The sequence below is a fragment of the Rhodotorula toruloides genome (genome assembly GCF_000320785.1).
Source record: "Rhodotorula toruloides NP11 unplaced genomic scaffold Scaffold1, whole genome shotgun sequence".
Taxonomy (NCBI): Eukaryota; Fungi; Basidiomycota; class Microbotryomycetes; order Sporidiobolales; family Sporidiobolaceae; genus Rhodotorula; species Rhodotorula toruloides.
Window position 1 is genome coordinate 1,320,185 of NW_015622961.1, and position 15,865 is coordinate 1,336,049.

At 60.9% G+C, this 15,865-nt stretch overlaps 6 protein-coding genes across 6 annotated transcripts; 3 read left to right on the forward strand and 3 right to left on the reverse strand.

The window, feature by feature from the left end:
- Window positions 1–1,360: 1,360 nt before the first annotated feature.
- RHTO_00539 (aconitate hydratase) lies at window positions 1,361–5,116 on the reverse strand (the record flags this gene model as incomplete). Its single annotated transcript, XM_016414223.1, has 12 exons — window positions 1,361–1,466; window positions 1,826–1,984; window positions 2,062–2,087; window positions 2,156–2,218; window positions 2,516–2,597; window positions 2,660–2,720; window positions 2,781–2,840; window positions 2,906–3,958; window positions 4,042–4,252; window positions 4,343–4,585; window positions 4,654–4,762; window positions 4,938–5,116. 12 exons carry the CDS (start codon window positions 5,114–5,116, stop codon window positions 1,361–1,363), a joined length of 2,352 nt encoding a protein of 783 aa, XP_016277230.1.
- A 1,699-nt stretch (window positions 5,117–6,815) lies between these two features.
- RHTO_00540 (GDP-mannose 4,6-dehydratase) lies at window positions 6,816–8,882 on the forward strand (the record flags this gene model as incomplete). Its single annotated transcript, XM_016414224.1, has 12 exons — window positions 6,816–6,987; window positions 7,110–7,179; window positions 7,284–7,348; window positions 7,463–7,489; window positions 7,552–7,667; window positions 7,728–7,811; window positions 7,872–7,995; window positions 8,056–8,189; window positions 8,262–8,525; window positions 8,608–8,664; window positions 8,727–8,792; window positions 8,859–8,882. 12 exons carry the CDS (start codon window positions 6,816–6,818, stop codon window positions 8,880–8,882), a joined length of 1,203 nt encoding a protein of 400 aa, XP_016277231.1.
- A 393-nt stretch (window positions 8,883–9,275) lies between these two features.
- Window positions 9,276–9,787, forward strand: RHTO_00541 (ubiquitin related modifier 1; the record flags this gene model as incomplete). Its single annotated transcript, XM_016414225.1, has 3 exons — window positions 9,276–9,307; window positions 9,374–9,607; window positions 9,670–9,787. 3 exons carry the CDS (start codon window positions 9,276–9,278, stop codon window positions 9,785–9,787), a joined length of 384 nt encoding a protein of 127 aa, XP_016277232.1.
- Window positions 9,788–9,964: 177 nt separating this feature from the next.
- On the reverse strand, window positions 9,965–11,659 carry RHTO_00542 (short-chain dehydrogenase/reductase SDR family protein; the record flags this gene model as incomplete). Its single annotated transcript, XM_016414226.1, has 10 exons — window positions 9,965–10,048; window positions 10,109–10,135; window positions 10,201–10,450; window positions 10,510–10,638; window positions 10,711–10,723; window positions 10,785–10,908; window positions 10,965–10,985; window positions 11,041–11,117; window positions 11,180–11,553; window positions 11,628–11,659. 10 exons carry the CDS (start codon window positions 11,657–11,659, stop codon window positions 9,965–9,967), a joined length of 1,131 nt encoding a protein of 376 aa, XP_016277233.1.
- Window positions 11,660–12,044: 385 nt separating this feature from the next.
- RHTO_00543 (BolA family protein) lies at window positions 12,045–12,695 on the forward strand (the record flags this gene model as incomplete). Its single annotated transcript, XM_016414227.1, has 6 exons — window positions 12,045–12,110; window positions 12,194–12,212; window positions 12,280–12,293; window positions 12,386–12,452; window positions 12,530–12,579; window positions 12,645–12,695. The coding sequence occupies 6 exons, from the start codon at window positions 12,045–12,047 to the stop codon at window positions 12,693–12,695; spliced, it is 267 nt and encodes an 88-aa protein (XP_016277234.1).
- A 135-nt stretch (window positions 12,696–12,830) lies between these two features.
- On the reverse strand, window positions 12,831–15,738 carry RHTO_00544 (exocyst complex component, exo84 subunit; the record flags this gene model as incomplete). The annotated part of the gene is made up of 9 exons (XM_016414228.1): window positions 12,831–13,175; window positions 13,232–13,362; window positions 13,420–13,782; window positions 13,843–14,038; window positions 14,094–14,263; window positions 14,325–14,663; window positions 14,751–14,896; window positions 14,961–15,090; window positions 15,168–15,738. 9 exons carry the CDS (start codon window positions 15,736–15,738, stop codon window positions 12,831–12,833), a joined length of 2,391 nt encoding a protein of 796 aa, XP_016277235.1.
- Window positions 15,739–15,865: the final 127 nt, after the last annotated feature.

Consider the following 15,865-nt stretch of genomic DNA (forward strand, 5'->3'; position numbering starts at 1 on the left):
CCGCGGCACCCGACTCCACATGTCCGTCGCCGTCACGCTGCATCCAACAGCTCTTCCGCTTTCCCTCCTCTCGCTCTCCGTGATCACAGAGCGGGCCCCTCGCGTGAGCATGCTGCTCTTGAGCCAAGGTTCCTAGGCGGCACGGCAAGTCCTAGCGATTTCACCTGAGTCCTCCTCATGTCGGCGCGCTCGACTGACACTTTGCGCGTACAGTATGTAGGCCGTCATCAAGCGCTCGTTCGCTCGGTGCGTTCTCTCACGCAGTCCACGACGACTCTCTTGACGTGCTACAAAGACTGACAAACCCGCTTCAGAACCCCGCAGTATCCACGAGACCTTGAAGAAGCAGCGCGTGTTGTCGCCAAGTCTCGAGACGCGTTCGACCAGCTTTCCTCGCCCTGCCTCTTCTTGCACGGACATTCATTTGCCTGACCTGATCAAGCAGCATCTACAACTTGTTACAACGCTTCGCAGCGCCTTCCTCACCTCGCCGTTTGCCGCCCCTCCATCTCTCGTCAGTTTTCACCTCTTTCTCCCGTCAACCATACCTTCACCAGTCAACGCATTGCTCGCTGCAGCCGCCCGCACAGCGTAAGAAGGACGGCGCGACTGGCTATCAGCCTCCCTTGATGCTCCCGCTAAAGCTTCTCGTCCAGCTCGCCACTCACTGCTCCTTTGCCTGAGCTTCGCTCCATCCGCTATCGTCTAGTGTTCACTGCGCACAGGCCGCTCATCTGCCAGCGCTGAGATGCTCGCTTGTCTCGCTTGACTTCTCTCGCTGGAAGCACTTATCCAAGACTGTCTGTCTCGCTCCTCAGCTTCGCTCTCTGCATTGCTCGATGACCTGCTTGAGTATGCTCTCGCACCACGAGCGTGCAGCTGGGCGTAAGAAGAACATTAGACGCTGCGCTCGCCTTCTCACGTTTCTGCTCCGCTAAAGCTCGCGCGACATCGACAGCAAACGCCGCCCGCCATGCTCGCCGACGCTAATCGCTTGTTGAGACGTTGATTTCTGTATGCGGGAAGCAGCCAGGGCGATGAAGGGTACTTGTCCTCGCAGGCTTCACCTCCATCCCAGCTTCGAGCTTCCTTCAACCAAGCGGCTCCGTCTTTCCGTCTCGCTACTTCTCCGCTGCGCACTCTCAACCGAATGAGCGCATGACAAGCCGCCGCAGCCTCCGCGAAGGTCGGTCAAAAGTACAGCTATGTTTCGATTCGTGCAACGCTCAAACGATACGAGAGATGGGAGTGGGACCGATGAAGAAGGATAGGAGAGAGAAGAGTGTGAAGGGCGACGGGAAGAGCGAAACCATATGCAGAAAGGGGAAGAGAAGGGCTTGTCGAGGCGGGCGGGACGACTTTACTTCTTGCTCTTGGCCATGTGGTTGAGGGCAGAGCCGGCACGGTGCCAGGTGATCTGCCCGGCATTAAAGGTATGCTGGAGAGGGATGTCCTCCGACTTGCCGCTGAGTTTGTGGACGTCCGGGACGAGGAGAGGGCAGGGAGGAGGCGGGAAGGCGGCGGCCGGCGGCGGCGGCGGCGGCGATGAGGGACGTGGAGCGATCGCGGCGGGGTGCAGAGAGGTGTGATGAGGTGCAAATCGATAGTGGAAGGCGGGCGGCGGCGCGTACAGAGGGAAAGACGGAAGTCGGAGGCGGAGGGGTGAGGAGGAGGTCAAAGGCGATTTTGGCGAGACGCGGCGGGACGACAACAGGCGTGCGCAAGTAGCGTAGTCGAGTCGATAGAGAGCAACGGGAGAGAGAGAATGGACGAGGAGAATCAGTAAAAAGCGAGACTTGGAGTCTTCAAGTGACTCCGAACGCACTCCTTGTGGTGGAGACGGAGGGTAACCTCCGATCCCTCCTTCAAGTCCTTGACGCCGATGAGGTCAACCTTGTCGTCGGGGCGGACCTTCTCGTAGTCCTTGGCGTCCTTGAAGGTGAGGGGGAGCATGCCCTGCTTCTTCAAGTTGGTCTCGTGGATACTGCGGGGCGTGCGAGAGGGGTCCGTCAGTCTCTTTGACAGATCGATAGACTCGCTAGAGCGCGTGTGGGAGCGTACCGAGCGAACGAGCGGGTGATGACGGCCTGCAAACGCGCAAAGTGTCAGTCGAAGCGAACCGACATGAAGGCGACTGAGAGGGATCGGAACTTGCCGTGCCACCAAGGAACCTCGGCTCAAGAGCAGCGTGCTCGCGCGAGGAGCCCTCTCCGTAGTTCTAGAGACGGAAGGGAAGGGAAAGAGAAGGGTCAGTTTGGGATCCGACGATGATGGCGGAGCTGTTGAATCGAGTCGAGCGAGACGGTGTGCGTGCAACGGCGCGTCGTAGAGTTGAGAACGCTGGCCAGGTGATCGTAGAGTTGAGAATGCTGGCGAGGTGATCGGAGAGGGAAGAGGCGAAGTCGTTCTCGGCCGATCCCCATCCACCGCTTCCGCCGCTCGCCGCGCAACAAATCCGAGCCAATCGCATCGACGACCTGCATCGAGAGGTGGCGCGAGGAGAGCAAGAACGCACCTCGTCACCAATGACGACCCATCCCGTGTGGTGCTTGTCGCGGTACTCCTTCGCCGTCTCAGGGACCGTGTTCCACTCGCCGCTGCTCACACGCACCCATCAGCTCGCGCACGAGGAAGGAGAGAAGGATGAGCTGGGACAAACGTGAAGACGTTCTGGACCTTGTTGGCCTCGCCGTTGGCCTCGTTGATGGCGCCGATCAAGCCTGTGCGAGCGCGAGCGTCAGCGAGTAGGTCCGAGAGCGAAGAGGGGAGGATAAGCCTGCAGTTGTTCGAGATGTTCTCGAGGTGGCCACGGTACTTGAGCCAGGGACCGCCGGCCGAGACTGCCCAAGCGAAATCGTCAGCTCACTCGCCCAAAATAAGTCGAGAAGAGAGCGCGGGGGCGTACTGTGGTCGGTGGTGCACTTGCCCTTGGCCTTGATGAGGACGGGCAAACCCTGGGGGTCCTTTCCGTCCCACGGCTTGAACGGCTCGAGGAGCTGGAGGCGGTCCGACTTGGGGTCAACAGCGACGTTGACGGCGGCGCGGTCCTGCGGCGGGGCCTGGTACGTGTTCTCTCCCGGGTCGTATCCGCGCGGCGGGAGCTCCTTGCCAGACGGGTCGGAGAACTTGAACTCTTGGCCGTCTGCGCCCTTGAGCGAGTCCTTCATCGGGTTGAAGGTGAGCGATCCGCCAAAGACCATGGCGGTGACGAGGTCAGGCGAGGCGACAAAGGCGTGAGTGGCCGGGTTGGCGTCATTGCGTCCGGTGAAGTTGCGGTTGTAACTCGTGATGATCGAGTTCTTGGTCCCCTTCGGGACGTCCTTGCGGTCCCACTGTCCGATGCAGGGGCCGCACGCGTTGGCGAGGACGACGCCGCCGGCCTTCTCGAGCGACTGCATCTGTCCGTCGCGCTCGATCGTCGCGCGGATCTGCTCCGAGCCGGGCGTGACGATGAAGCCCGACTGGGCCTTGAGGCCGTGCGAGGCAGCCTCGTCGGCGATCGACGCCGCGCGCGACATGTCCTCGTACGACGAGTTGGTGCACGAGCCGATCAAGCCGACCGAGAGCTTCTCCGGCCAGTTGTTGTCCTTGACGGCCTGGGCAAACTTGGAGAGCGGGGTCGCGAGGTCGGGCGTGTAGGGACCGTTGATGTGCGGCTCGAGCTCCGAGAGGTTGATCTCGATGACCTGGTCGTACTCGGCGTTCTGGTCCGGGCGCAAGTTGTGCGCGAACGACTCGGCGTACTGGCGGATCGGCGTGCGGTTCGTCGCGTCGAGGTACTGGCCCATGCGCTCGTTGTACGGGAAGACCGAGGTCGTCGCGCCAATCTCGGCGCCCATGTTGCAGATCGTCGCCATGCCCGTGCACGAGAGCGACGTGACGCCCTCGCCAAAGTACTCGATGATGGCGCCCGTGCCACCCTTGACGGTGAGGATGCCAGCGACCTTGAGGATGACGTCTGCACCGAGCGAGCGAGCCAGACCATCCTTGTCAGTTCTTGCCGCTCTCTCTCTCAAGCTCAAAAGCGACGCGGGAACGCACCCTTGGGGGTAGTCCATCCCGAGATTTTGCCGGTGAGGTGAACACCGATCCTCTTGGGGCACTTGAGCTCCCAGGGGATGTCGGCCATGACATCGACGGCGTCGGCGCCTCCGACTCCGACGGCGACCATGCCGAGACCGCCGGCGTTGGGGGTGTGCGAGTCGGTGCCGATCATGAGACCACCGGGGAAGGCGTAGTTCTCGAGGATGATCTGCCGCGAGAGGAAGGGAGGAGCGAGGGATCAGTATGACGGAAGGAAAGACCCGAGTCTTTGCGCTCGCGCTGCTCGCTTGGGACGCACCTGGTGGATGATACCGGATCCAGGCTTCCAGAAGCCAATGCCGTACTTGGCGGTGGCGGTCGCAAGGAAGTCGTAGACCTCCTTGTTGATGTCGTTGGCGCGGGCCAAGTCCTTTGCGCCGCCGACCTGCGCCTCGATCAGGTGGTCGCAGTGGACGGTGGTGGGGACAGCGACGGTCGGGAGACCGGCCGACATGAATTGGAGGAGGGCCATCTGCGCCGTCGCATCCTGGCAGGCGACGCGCTGTTTCCGGTCCGAATGAGCGAGTCAGCACGGGTGTGAGGCTCGGTTGGGAGAGAAGGAGAGCGCACGTCGGGACGGAGCTTGAGGTAGGACGCGCCCGGGCGGATGTCGGCCTCGTGCGGGTTGTCGAGGTGGCCGTAGACAATCTTCTCCGAGAGGGTGAGCGGGCGGTTCAAGCTGCGAATGGGTGGGTGTGAGGGGTCAGCAGTCGGTTCGTGTGCGTCTTCTAGTGATAGCAGTGAGTCTGGCAGGCGAGTCGAGGGGCGGGAGTGCCATGTGCAAGCGGGTGTGATGCGGCGTGGGCGGGCCGGGGGCTCGCAGGCAGACGAGCGAGATGAGCGGGGAGACTGACCGGGAGCGGACGACCTGGAGGTTGTCCTCGATGCGCTGGTAGTTGATGCTGTGGCCCTTGTCGAACGCCGACATCTGGACCTTGGTCTGTCCAATGTTGGCGCTCGAGGGGGTCGCGAGCGAGCGCGCCAAGGTGGGCGCGCGGAGGGACGCCTTGCGGGCGGTTGAGAGCAGGACCATGGTAGCTTGCTCTTAGCTGGTCGAGTGCGTGGGACGGGCGAGTGGGCCACACGAGAGAGAGAGAGGGAGGGAGGGAGGAGGAGCGAGGAGCAAGCCGGGACAACGCCGGCGCTTCTTCACACGCTCACCCATTGGCTCACCCGCGCACCTCATCTCGCTTACTGGTCATACTGGCACATTGCTAGTCTGACTGCCCGAGTCTGGCTCACCCTGCCAACCCGATAACCCAACTCGCAGCGCAATTGCCGCCTCGTCCCTCCCACCGACCCGAGTTGCCCTCGGCCTGCCTCTCACGCTTCTGCACTCGCTCGTGGGGATTTGCAGAGGGCGGAACAGCCTCAGGAGGAAAGGTGGGCACAGACGATAGCAGGCGAATCGCTCGAACGAATCCTCGGCGACTCTCTCGCCTACTTCCTCCTCGACTCCCTCTGCGTCCTCTATCGCTCACCTCCACACACTTATTCGCGCACCCACTCCTTCCAACACCGTCTTGACCCTACTCTTGAGCTGAGGACCACGCCGCCCGCCAAACGGACCCTCCTCGCCCGCTCCGCAGGCAGACCCGCTTCATTCCCTCGGGAAATCACTTTCCTCCTCACTCGCTCACCAGGACCGCTTTCTCCTTGGCGTTCGGGTTTGATGGGTTGGGTTTGTGCTGCGCTGGAGGTGAACGGACCCGGACGGAGACGGAGAGGGGTAGAGTGAGCGAACCGCGGCTTCGAGGAACACTAACTCGCCAGACGTTTCACGCCTACGAGCAGAGCGCTAGCTTTCTTTCTGCTATGAGGCGTGCCTGCTTGACACCACTCGCTACATACTGCTCCTGACGGTGCAGGTATGGTGCCCTCACCCAGTCGGATACTCGGCGTCACCGACATCGAGAAGGTCCGAAGGAGCGTTCGGGCGAGACGACCGCGTCTGTCCTGCTCGACCCGACGTGCAGTCAGGCACGGCCAGCTGTACCGCGCAAGAACAAGCGCGCCAATTCGACGACGTCGTCGGCCCTGGACGACTTTCCACGGGAAGATGGCGTGAGTTGGTACGGTACGGTACGCTCAGCGGCGAAGGTTGAGGACATTCGGAGGAGAAGGATTGGATGGGTCGGGACAGCGAGGTATGAGGCTGAGTGACCTCTTCGCGGGAGTCGAGCAACTTCGATGAGAGGAAGAGTTGCGCGAGCGCAGAGCTTCAAGCGTCAAGCGCGGCGTCTCGTCCTACGTCTGACAGAGCTTTTGTCGTCGTCAGGAGCGTGTATGAAGCAAAAGCCCAATCGAGACGCAGCGAACGAGTTATCGAGCGGCGTCGAGGCGACACACCTCCTCAGCAAACCCCTCCTTCCCTCGTACGGCCCCGCTTCGAGCTACATACCATCTTCGATCCCGATCAAGCCTTTTCCCGCCTGTCCAAACCGCCAGATAAGCCCTTTGAGTGGGTTGCGCGCGACGAGACGCGTGTGCGGGAGTGCAGAGGGGTTGTGAAGCGATGGGACGGGGTTCGTTGGGCGTACTGGCTGGAGCGTAGAGTCGAGCAGAGTAGAGTGCACGTCTTGAAATTGTCCAAGTAGCGCAGGAGCGAGAGTGCGAGCGGTGTGAGCGGGACAGGCGATCCAAGCCACGCGTGCCATCTCGCTCGCTCGCTCCCTTTCTCCTCCCCTCCTCCTCCCTCTCACCTTACTCCCTGCTAAAGAACCCAATCAACCATGTCCGCCGACCTCCACACCGGAAAGACCCCCGCCTCGCGCTCGTCCGCCGCTCAGCAAGGCCACACCAAAGGCGGACTGTCGATGCACATCAAGGACGGGTACGCCCTCGCTGCTGGGACCAAGTTGTCCCCCGAGGAGTACTTCAAGCGCAAGGTCGCGCTCTTGACTGGTACGTCCGACTTGCACTCTTCCACGGCCTCGACGAGGAGAGGTCGACTTCCCACTGCCACGCGATCGGCACCCTTCTTCCCGTCTCGCGAGCTGACCGCACATCCGGTTGTCGTGGGACAGGTATCACCGGTCAGGACGGCTCGTACCTCACCGAGTTGCTCCTCGAGAAGGGCTACGAGGTTCACGGCATGTGCGTCCTCCCCTTCTCCCCTTCTCGCTCGGTCCTCTTCGCTTCTATTGCAAGATGCAGCGCGCTCGTTGCAAGGTATACTGACAGTGGGACTTTGTGCGCAGTATCCGTCGCTCGTCGTCGTTCAACACGGGACGCATTGAGCACCTGTACAAGGATGTTCACGAGCGTGCGTCTTTTGGCTTTTCTCGCTTGTTGTGCTGTCGAACTCGATGAACAGAGTCGAGGAGACGGTTTTGGGAAGTGGAGACATGCTGACGCGATTCTTGACCCGCTCCAACAGGCCCCAAGATGGTTCTCCACTACGGCGGTTCGTCCCCCTCCCCTCTCCCGCTCTCTTCCTGCGCTCACTGACGGAACGAACGAACGCAGACTTGACCGACACGACCAACCTCGTCTCGATCATCTCGTCCGTCCAGCCGACCGAGATCTACAACCTCGCCGCCCAGTCGCACGTCAAGGTCTCGTTCGACATGGCCGAGTACACTGTGCGCCGCCCTCCCTAATTGAGTGAGAGGGAATGCGAGCTGATGAGTCTGTGGAGACAGGGCGACGTCGACGGACTCGGAACGCTCCGTCTTCTTGACGCGATCCGCACTTGCGGCTTGACCAACCATGTCCGCTTCTACCAGGTGCCTACCCTTCCCCTCTCCTTCCTCGCTCTCCTCGAATTGACGTTGTGTGACGCGCAGGCCTCGACCTCTGAGCTTTACGGCAAGGTTGTCGAGACCCCTCAGACCGAGACGACCCCCTTCTACCCCCGCTCTCCCTACGGCGTCGCAAAGCTCTACGGTTTCTGGATCGTCAAGAACTACCGTACGTCCCCCGTCATCCCCTTCCCTTCCCTGAGCTCAAGCTGACACGCGAGGGGGACAGGCGAGTCGTACGGCATGCACGCCTCGAACGGCATCCTCTTCAACCACGAGTCGCCCCGTCGTGGACGGACGTTCGTCACGCGCAAGATCTCCCGCGCGGTCGCCGAGATCTCGCTGGGACAGCAGGACTGCCTCGTGCGTTTCACTCCCTCACTCCCCCGCTCCTCCCTCCGCCTCCGTTGCTGACGGGAACGAGGGGGCGCACAGTACCTCGGCAACCTCGATGCCAAGCGCGACTGGGGCCACGCGCGCGACTACGTCGAAGGCATGTGGCGCATGTTGCAGCAAGACCAGCCGGACGACTATGTCCTCGCAACCGGCGAGACGCACCCCGTCCGCGAGTTTGTCGAGAAGGCGTTCGCGATTGTGGGCACGAGCATCGAGTGGGAGGGAGAGAGGGATACGGTTAATGAGGTTGGGAAGTGCAAGCAGACGGGTAAGGTGCTCGTGAGGGTTGATGAGCGCTACTTCGTGAGTCGGAGCTTCGCCTTCTCTCGTCTCCGCTTCAGCGTGAAGGAACGTTCGACTGATGGTGATTTCTTGATGAACCCAGCGTCCCGCCGAGGTCGACCTCCTCCACGGCAACCCCGCCAAGGCCGAAGCTACTCTCGTGCGTCTCCGCATTTCAATCATTCCCCTTCTACTCTTGTTGACGGGCATGACGGTTGGCAGGGCTGGAAGCGCAAGTGCTCGTTCGACGAGCTCGTCAAGGAGATGGTCGAGGCCGACGTCGAGGGTGTACGTCCGCGCTTCTCCCCTTTCCCTTACTTTCCCTCCGATGGCTGATCTTGTCGTGTACCGTAGGCCAAGCGCGCCAACCACGACTAAGCCCCTCTCGCGCGCTCGATATCCCTCGTTCTTTACCCTGCATACCTTCGCTCGCTCGCTCGCTTTCGCATCTGCAACCCATCCAACCCTCGCAGCGCTCTCTCTATCTCTCAACTAGATTTGCCCTCTCTCTCTCTCTCTCGCTCGTTCAGTTCTTTGCAGGTTCTTCTCACTCGTTTTCTGCCGTTCGTAGTCTCTCCCTCGCTCCGCTACAAAACGCGGCGGAGTTTCTCTGGGTTCTTCCGCAGCGGCGTTGTAACCCAGCTGGTTGGCTGTGCCTTCCCACCCGCTTTTCCAGCTCAGCGAGAGTTTGCGAGCGAGTCGACACCGCCTTACCGGCCCCGCTTCACAAGCTTTCGCTCGTCTACATCACCCTCTGGCTCGAAAGGAAGGATGGCGACCATCAATGTCACAGTACAGATGAGGTGCGCCTTCTCTCTCTTCCTCCAAGCGCCCCGTCGCGTGCTCACGAAGCTCGCATCCTCATTCAGCGGCGGGATGGAACTCCTCTTTTCCAACCAATCAACCCACAAGCTCCTCCTTCCACGCTTCTACGACCCCTCCACCACGCTTTCCGGTCCAACGCCGCCTTCTTCCAAGCCTGAACCGAGAGAAGAGGGGCACGGGTCGAAGGAGACGGATGTCAGGTTCTTGGTTTGGTGGTTGAGGTGGTTTTGTTTGGAGGATAGGGAGAGACCTGAGTTGTTTAGTCAGGGAGAGACTGTGTGCGTTGCCTTCCTCTCCCTCTCGTCCTGAGGAAGCTGACAGTAAGGCGTGGTGAGCGCAGTCGACCCGGTATCCTGGTGTTGATCAACTCGACAGACTGGGAACTCGAAGGCGAGTTGGACTACGTCCTCGAAGACAAGGACGAGATCGTCTTCATCTCGACCCTTCACGGCGGATGAGGCGGCGCTCTCCCTTTCCTTCTCTCACTGGACCTCTTCGAGCGAAGATAGAAAGAGGATTGTTGTAACGATACATGAAGGGATGTTTTGCACGAATACGCATACGAGCACGACACGGATCGGAGGGGATAAGTATGAGAGACGTGAGGCGAGAGCGAAGGGAGTGTCGGAGGGCGGTTACTTGCCCGTAACCATGTTGTGCAACTTGTCGAGCTCGCCGACGAACTTGTACTTCTGCATCTGGACTTCGTTGCGGGCGTCCTGCGGTGGGGCGAGACGGTCAGGGTGGTTCATTCGAGCGGGGGAGAAGAAGAGACGTACGGTGATGGTCTCGTGCGTCTTGCCGACCTGCGAGCCGTAATACGCGCAACGTCAGCGAGAGATCGGGTGAGAGATGAGACGGAACCACGCACTTTGGCGACAAACCACCTGTAATAGTCCGGCCCGCTCCTCAAGCTAGGCAGCAACAAGTGCGCAAAGTGAGGCGTGACAAGGTGGTCACTCAATCCGCTCTCGATGATCTTGACCATCTGCTTGGCGAGCCACGGCGCCGAGAGGGTCGGGGTGAGGAATTGGACGTCGGTGTCTTTCATCGCGTCGCCCATTTGCGTCGAGACTTTGGTGGGGCAGATCACCGAGGTGCGGACTTTCGGTGCGTTGTAGCTGCGAGAACACGCTGTCAGGAGAGATCAGGAGGAGCAAGAGGGAGGAGCGCAACGCACCGGTATCGAAGCTCGCCGGTCAAGGCCTCGTGAAGAGCGAGGACGGCAGCTTTGCTGCATGCGTACTCGCTGAGTTGCGGGATCGAGGCGTACGAAGCGGAGGAGGCGGTAGTCATGATGTGGCCGTGGCTGTGCGGGCGAGCGGAAGATTGGGAAGGTTAGCGGGAACACAAGGGACAGGGCGTTTTCGCGGCTACGCACTTGCGCTTGACGACTGCGAAGTTCCCGTTGCCAGATTAGCGAGAGAAGCTTGAACGAGCAAGGAGAAGACGCACTGTAAGGCAGGAACTCGCGGAGGATGTTGTGTGCGCCGAGTACGTTGACCTTGTAGGTCAGCATGAACTCCTCAGGCTTGGTGTCCAGGATGGTCTTGCCGCGCGCGATACCGGCGTTGTTGACCTGCCGAGGAGAGTCTTTCAGCTCGCATCGGTGGACCGTGAGGGAACAGAGCGCACGATGATGGTAGGATTGCCGACCTGCAGAGGAAAGCTGTCAGTCGAACTTCTCGACCCTCGAGAACGGGATACTCACGTCTGCACGGATCTTCTTGGCGACTTCTGCGATAGCTGCCGGGTCGGTGATGTCACACTTGTAGTAGTGGACGCCGTCTGCGGAGGAGGACAAGTCGTGTGAGCGTACCGGCTGCTGCGGGAGCCTGACTCGGACTTACGGGCGTCGTAGGTTGGCGGCGCAAGGTCAATGACGGCAATCTTGTTCGTCTTGCGCGCGAGAATCTCGACCATCTCCTTGCCAATGCCCGTCGAGCCGCCAGTAATGAGGACGACGTCGCCCTTTCCCTTGTCAAAGCTCCACACCGGCGGGTCCGCCTTCCAACCGTGATTGCGTGTGAGGCGGTTGAGTGTCCTGTGGAGGGTCTTGAGAGCGACAAAAGCAAGGAGGAGGGAGAGCCAGCGGTTCGCGCGGACATGGTCGAGGAAGTGGAGCGAGGGGCCGAGGATGGACCGCGCCTTGAAGAAGGAGTAGGCTGCGATGGCTGCTGCGCCGGGCACGGAGAAGGGCACGCGGTCGAGGAAGCGGTTGACGCTGGAGTTTTGACGAGGATGTGGGGAGAACGGTCAGCGAGAGGGAGAGGACGCCGGGGTGGGCCGTGAACGCACTCGTCGATGCTGAACTTGGGAGGAGAGGCCATCGTTGCGGTCGAAGTGACTTGCGAGAGCGAGAGAGGCGGAGGAAGGCAAAGACGGGACTCGAGGCGAACGGAGCGGCGAGGTGCGCTGACCTTGCCGGCCTCACCAGAACACCTTCACGGTGATCTGTACTGCTCTATGAGGCTGTGGTCTATTGGTACCCGCCAGTCCGGGAAAATCCAGCAGCGTGAGGAGCGAGTTGGCGAGTTTCACCGGACTTTGCACCGGACTCCGCCTTGTCTCCGCGATCCGTCATCTCCTCCGTTCGCCTCTCGCACGCTTCTTCAACCCGACGCCAGTGCACACACGCTGCTGCGTTCATCCAGCCCCGCTCCACCCGTCTCCCCTCGTCTCGCCGCGCCCGCTCGTCTCTCCCCGCCCCTCGCCATGCCAGTCGACTCTGCCTCGCTCGAAGCCAAGATCCGGGAAAGCTGGCCTGACGCGACTCACGTGGTGCGTACAGGACGAGCTCGAGCGGTGCGGCACCAGTAACTGACTGCTCTTCGGCGCTTCCTCTCTGTCTCCTGCTCTCACAGCAAGTCTTCGATGTCAGCGGTGCGTTCCGCTCCTCCTACTGTTCTGGCCCTGCGTTGTCCTTGCTGACAGAGTTTGGGACGTGCAGGTGGCTGCGGTGCCGTCCGTCCTTCCCCCCTCTTACCGGCCGACCTCTCGCTAACCTGGCTTCCCTCCTCCTCCCTCCTCCCGTCGTCCTTCGACGCCTCCGACAGTCCTACGAAGTAATCATCGTCTCTCCGTCCTTCGCGGGCAAGACCACACTGAAGAAGCATCGAGAGGGTGCGTGAGCGAACCGCTTCTTCGCAGTGTCCTCTATCTTCGAAGTCGAGCTGATTACGGCGCAATCCCTGCTGCAGTCAACGACAAGCTCAAGGACGAGATCGCACAATTGCACGCCTTCACACAAGTGCGCTTGTCTACGCCGGATCTTCTCAAGCAAAGGAGAGAAACTGACTTGCGATCTTCGCGCAGAAAACGTTCACGCCCGAGCAGTTCGAGAACGTCAAGATTGTTACGCAGTAGAGAGAGAGCAACGAGCGGGGAGCGATGCAGCGGGGGGTAGCAGGACCGTGGAGACGCCTTGTTGTAACCTATCGGGTTCGTATCTCTCGTCACCGTCTAGAGAAGCCTGTATGATCGAAAAGCGCGTTATCAGACCTACTGCGCCTGTCCAACCGCATCATCTCTCGCAAATCCTGCCCCACTCGCAGGTCTCCCTCTCCCGTCCTCCCCCTCCGCCTTGAGCACCTCCTTCGGTCTCGGCACGCCGTTTCCCACGCCCGCCTGGCCCTGCTGAAGGAAGATACTCTGTCGCGCCATCGCCACGGCTGAGGTGGGCGCTGCTGAAGCAGAGGATTTGGGAGGGCGGAGGTGTGAGCCGGAGAGGGCATCGTCGCGCAAACGGGTGGAGGAGGAGGATGAGCGTGCGGTCGTGGTGTTTGGTCTTTGGGGTCGTAAGAGGCCGTCGAGAAGAAAGGTGAAGTCGAGACCGACATCGCGCAACTACGTAGAATTCCTCGTCAGTTTGGGGTAAGAAGGCAGGGCGACGCGGAACGCACCATCGCGCCGTGCGCCTTGGTCACCTCGAGCGACTCCTCGATGACCTTGCCGTTCTGGTCTGCGCCGTAGACTTGTCGTCGGAACGTCTCGGCGTAGATCTCAACCTGCTCGCTCGCCCACCGTACGAAGCCTGTTCCGCCAGCAATGTCAGCACTGAAAGTCGTTGTGTAAGGCAATGGGAGCGCACCGGAAGCCATCGAGTTGTCCTTGAAAGCCGCCATGTACCACTCGCACGTATTCTTGATGAGCGTGAAGCAAACCATCGCAAGCTCCGAGATGTACATGCTGATGTCTCCTTCAAACTTGATCTGCCTCGCGCGTTTCCTCACGAGTGCACCGCGAGCGCTGAGGAACGTCTCGCGGGCGCGCTCGCCCTGCCCGAGACGGAGAAGCCAGGAGGTGGTTCGCACGACGCCGGATTTGCGGATTGAGTGGTCGGAGAGGTCGTTCAGGAGGGCGGAGACGAGTTCGGAGGTACGGGAGTCGAGTTTGGAGCGGAAGAGCTGAGAGGCGTGCGCGTCGCCGCTGATCTTGGGGAGGATCGACTTGCCTGTGAGACGTGACAGTTAGCGTGTGAGCGTCATATGCGGCAACAAATGAGGCGACGCACCCTTCTCGATGAGCACGACAGCATCCTCAAACTCCCGCGTCGAGATGTCGACTGCGAGCTCGTCGGAGAAGTCGCCAATCCAGGACAGGTCTCGACTCGGCACGTCGCCCGAGACGAGGCCAAGTGCTGCGGCGGGGTTGAAGTTGGACGAGGAGAAAGAGCCATCGTAGTCGCGGTAGCCTCGCAGGCTCGATGGCTGCATCGTGGGAGAAGGTTAGCTAATGCTTCGGCAGCCGGAGGTCACGACTCACGTCGCCCTTTCGAGCCTCTGCCTCATTCAGCATCTCTTTCCGCTTCTTGTTCATCAGCTCCTCGGCGACCTTCTTGAAGGCGAGGAGGAGCATCTTCTTTTCCTCGGGCTTGTCCGTTCGGAAGATGATCGTCTCCTTGCCGCGCTTGATCTTAACGGCGTTCTGCAGGTCTGCGGCAGAGCGATTCGCTCGCGTTAGCGGAAGACAAGCTCGAATGGATGGGATGCGCACCTCCGCCATCCTTCAAGTCGACCACCACAATCTCGCTCAGGTTGAAGCACCTTTCCGCGACAAGCCTGACGGGTCCACCTATGCCCGGTCCTCTCCGTTTCTTGACGCTGACGAGCATCGCGTCATTCAGCAAGACGAGGTGGACAGGCTGTCTAGGCTTGTACGTTGCCGGGTTGAGCTCGACGAAAGAGGGCGCTTCGGTGATGATGTGTCGGCCGGGCGTGTAGGGGAGGAACTTTTGCGAGCCTTCGACGTTCTCCCAGAGAGCAGAGAGCTGCGATTTGTAGAGGGTTGCGAGGTCGGCGATCGAGTTGCGTTGGGCGCGTCGGCCAGCGGCGCCTGCGGGGATCATCGACCAGAGGCGTACATCAGCTGTCGCACTCTTTCCAGTGGGTCTCGCCGAACGCGGGGTCTGGTCTGACTCACCGCCCATGAGCAAGTCATCGTCCCCCGAACCGCCTTCGAGCAACTCCGGCACCGCTCGCCATTCCTCCAAGACGCCCTTCAGCTCGATCATCTCGTTCTCGAGCGTCGCGATCTCTTTCGAGATGAGCACAAAGTCGGCGTAGTTGCTGGATGAAGCGGATCGTCAGTCACCTCCGCGAGAAAGCGAAAGAAAGGAAAGACGTGGCGTACTTGAAGACGCTCTTCTGCAGCTCCGTCTCCGCAATCTTCATCGCACCCTCGAGACGGCCTTTCAGTCGCCGCAGGTCGTCCATCTGAGCCGGTGCGTCGCTTCGTCCGCCTGGGAGGTTCTGCTTCAGAACTGTGCGATCCCGACGATGTCAACGCGCATTCGTCAGCATCCGATACTGTTTGAGCAGCAATCAATGTCGCACGCACAGTCTTCCGGCTTGAAGCCCTCGCTTGCAAGCTGGTCGACATCGAGTCCCGTCGCGAGTAGCTGACTCTCTGCCTCGTTCCGCGCCGAAAGGGGTTGCGCCTGCGCCTGAGGCTGCTCCTGCCGCTCCTTCACTGCCAATGCTCCGATCTGCGCTGCTGGCGAGGGTGCCCTCGCCGCGAAAGGTGCAAGACCTGGCAAGACAGCCGCGCCTCCTCCCATTCCCGTCGGCGTTGGGACCCGCTCGACCGACCCAGCGACCGGTCCTAGCTTTGGCAAGCTGGGAACAGCCGGTACAGAGCCTGCCTCGTATGCCGGATGAGCGCTGTACGCGACACTCTGCCGCTTCTTCAACAACTTGGCTCCGACGTTGCTTTGAGCGCGGGCGCGGCCTGTATCTGGTCTGGGGTCATTGAAGCGAACGCCTGATGGAGAGGAGGGACCGGCTGGGCGGGAGGATGAGGAGGAAGAGGACGCGGATGGTGGGGCGCGAGATGAGGACGAGGAAGGGGGAGGATTGCGCGAGTCGCCGTCGTTAGAGCGCGAGGACGAGCCTTGGGAGGTAGGAGCCATGCCTAGCAGAGGACTTGAGCGAGAACAGCCGATGCGAGTGTGTGGTCGACCGTGAACGAACGACGAGGTGGAGCCTCTCCCGAGCGACACTCGCAGGACACGACTGGGTGGAATAGAATCAGAAGGG